This window comes from Helianthus annuus, chromosome 13 (genome assembly GCF_002127325.2).
Source record: "Helianthus annuus cultivar XRQ/B chromosome 13, HanXRQr2.0-SUNRISE, whole genome shotgun sequence".
In the NCBI taxonomy this organism is placed as follows: domain Eukaryota; kingdom Viridiplantae; phylum Streptophyta; class Magnoliopsida; order Asterales; family Asteraceae; genus Helianthus; species Helianthus annuus.
Window position 1 is genome coordinate 62,292,180 of NC_035445.2, and position 2,177 is coordinate 62,294,356.

General features: G+C 28.7%; 1 protein-coding gene across 1 annotated transcript; it reads left to right on the forward strand.

The window, feature by feature from the left end:
• The first annotated feature begins 1,355 nt into the window (after positions 1-1,355).
• Positions 1,356-1,928, forward strand: LOC110902702 (cell wall / vacuolar inhibitor of fructosidase 1). Its single transcript, XM_022149165.2, has one exon. It carries the CDS (start codon positions 1,364-1,366, stop codon positions 1,883-1,885), a length of 522 nt encoding a protein of 173 aa, XP_022004857.1. The 5' UTR covers positions 1,356-1,363; the 3' UTR covers positions 1,886-1,928.
• Positions 1,929-2,177: the final 249 nt, after the last annotated feature.

Genomic DNA, 2,177 nt, shown 5'->3' on the forward strand with positions numbered 1-2,177 from the left:
CGTCGTTTTTAAAATCATTTGTTTTTTAACCTTTTTTTAAACCGTCTATCATTTTAAAATTATTCATTTTTAAACCGTTTGTTTATTAAAATCGTTCGTTTTAAAGTTGTCTGTCTTTTAAAGTTTTTCAAACGGTTCATTTTATATCGTTCTTTCTAAAATCATGTTTTAAACTTTTTTAAACAATTCGTTATTTTAAGTCGTTAATTTTTAAAAGTGTTTCTTTTTAAACCATTCCTTTTAGAACCATTTTTGCAATCCTTCATTTTTAGACATTGTATTCAGTTTACTTATAGCCATTAGGGAAAGAGAACTTCAGAAAATGAAAGATTTCAAAAATCAAAGGGATTTCAAAACCATTGATTTTAAACGAACGAGTGGTTTAAAAATGAAGATTAAAAAATTAAGTTTATAAAAAAGAAAAACCTGAAAAAAAAAATAAGTTAACAAGTGCAAGGAACTAAAAAAACACGAATTTAATAAATGAAAGGTTAAAAATAACGAATTTTGAATAAACAAACAGTCAAAGTAATGGAAGATCTGAAAAAGAAATAAACCATTCTAAAAAAGATTGAAAAAAGAACAATATTTTGCAAACTTTTTATTAGAATATTTCTTTTTTTTTCAAATCTTACATTTCTTTTGTTTTTTATACACGTTGTTTTGTAAAATTTAAAAATGAACGACTTAAAAAAGTGAGTAATTTAGAAATGTTTAAAAATAAATGATTTTAAAAAGAATGATATAAAATAAAGTGTTTAAAAAAACTTTCAAAGACAGCCGACTTTAAAAAGAACGCTTTTAAAAAATAAATGGTTTAAAAGTTAAAACGGAACAATTTTAGAAACGATAGATGGTTTAAACAAAATGTAAAATAATAAATTATTTTAAATACGACTTTTATAAAAATAAACGGTTAATGAAAATACATATTTATTTGTATACTTAAAACGTATTTTGTTAAATAATAATCGTGAATATAATAAAACAATAACAAAAAAACTTGAATAATTGCATTAATAATCTCTTAAATATTAAAAAATTTTCAAATTATAAAAACAGCCCCTAAGGTATATAATGACCTAATTACCCTTACACTTAACTGCAAAAAAGTAACAAAGTTAGTATTAAGGGCGAAAATACAACTTCGAAGTCTGATATGTTAAAAGATTCAATTTTTTTTTTTTTTTTGAAATGATTAAATTAGCTAAACCAAAGGGCAAAAATAGTAATTTACTTTTTTTTTAATTTTAAAGTAAAGGATGAAAATATTTAAAAGTATGAAACCATCAACTCTAAGTGTCTTATAAATATCAACCAAACACACCAACTTTCGAAATCAAGAAACACACAACTCTTGAAGATGAAGTTCTCATCTCCTCTCACCATTCTCTTTCTTCTTCTCCTTCTTCAACAAACCCTATTTTCAGCCATGGCAGATAGACAATTCATAGAAAACACATGCAAAGGCACACCTTCTCCCGATTTATGCCTCGAGATTCTATTAGCAAGCCGTGAGAGCGAGAATGCAGATCTAACCGGGTTAGCACTCATCGGAGTTGATGCAGTTCAAGACAGAGGTTTCGAAATCCTACGCCAAGTTGTTGATCTTAAGAACTCTCAGCCGGAGTTGACGCCTGCATTGGATATCTGTGCAAAGGTGTATCATGTGGTGGTTGATTCGGATGTGCCGTCGTCTAGGGAGGCGTTGCGAGACGGCGTGGCTAAGTTTGCTGAGGATGGAATGGCGGATAGCGCGGTGGAAGCGCAGGCGTGTGAGAGGAGTTTTGGTGAGCATGGTCAGTCGTCTCCGATAACGGATTCAAACAGTATTATGAATGATGTTGCTAATGTGGTTAGGGCCATAATTCGTATGCTCTTATAAGTGGGATTATGTATCAGCCTAATACTTATCTATATTAATATGATGATGCTTGTTATTTGATTATGTTGAATTGTTGATGTATTAATCGATAAATTAACTCGTTCTTTTAACTAAAAGTCTAAAACCACATAGTCAACATGTTTATAATACATATAGTTAGGTTCGATTGAGTTCTCGGGTTAAACATGATTTCCTTAAAACATAATATTATTTGTTTATGTCTCTCAGATACAACTGTAAATACAATAGTTGTATTTTTTTTAACTGCGAATTTCTTTAAATTTGTCACTTA

What these genes read in the sequence shown, in the direction of transcription:
- LOC110902702 (XM_022149165.2), top strand. Translation starts at nt 1,364, where the DNA reads ATGAAGTTCTCATCTCCTCTCACCATTCTCTTTCTTCTTCTCCTTCTT.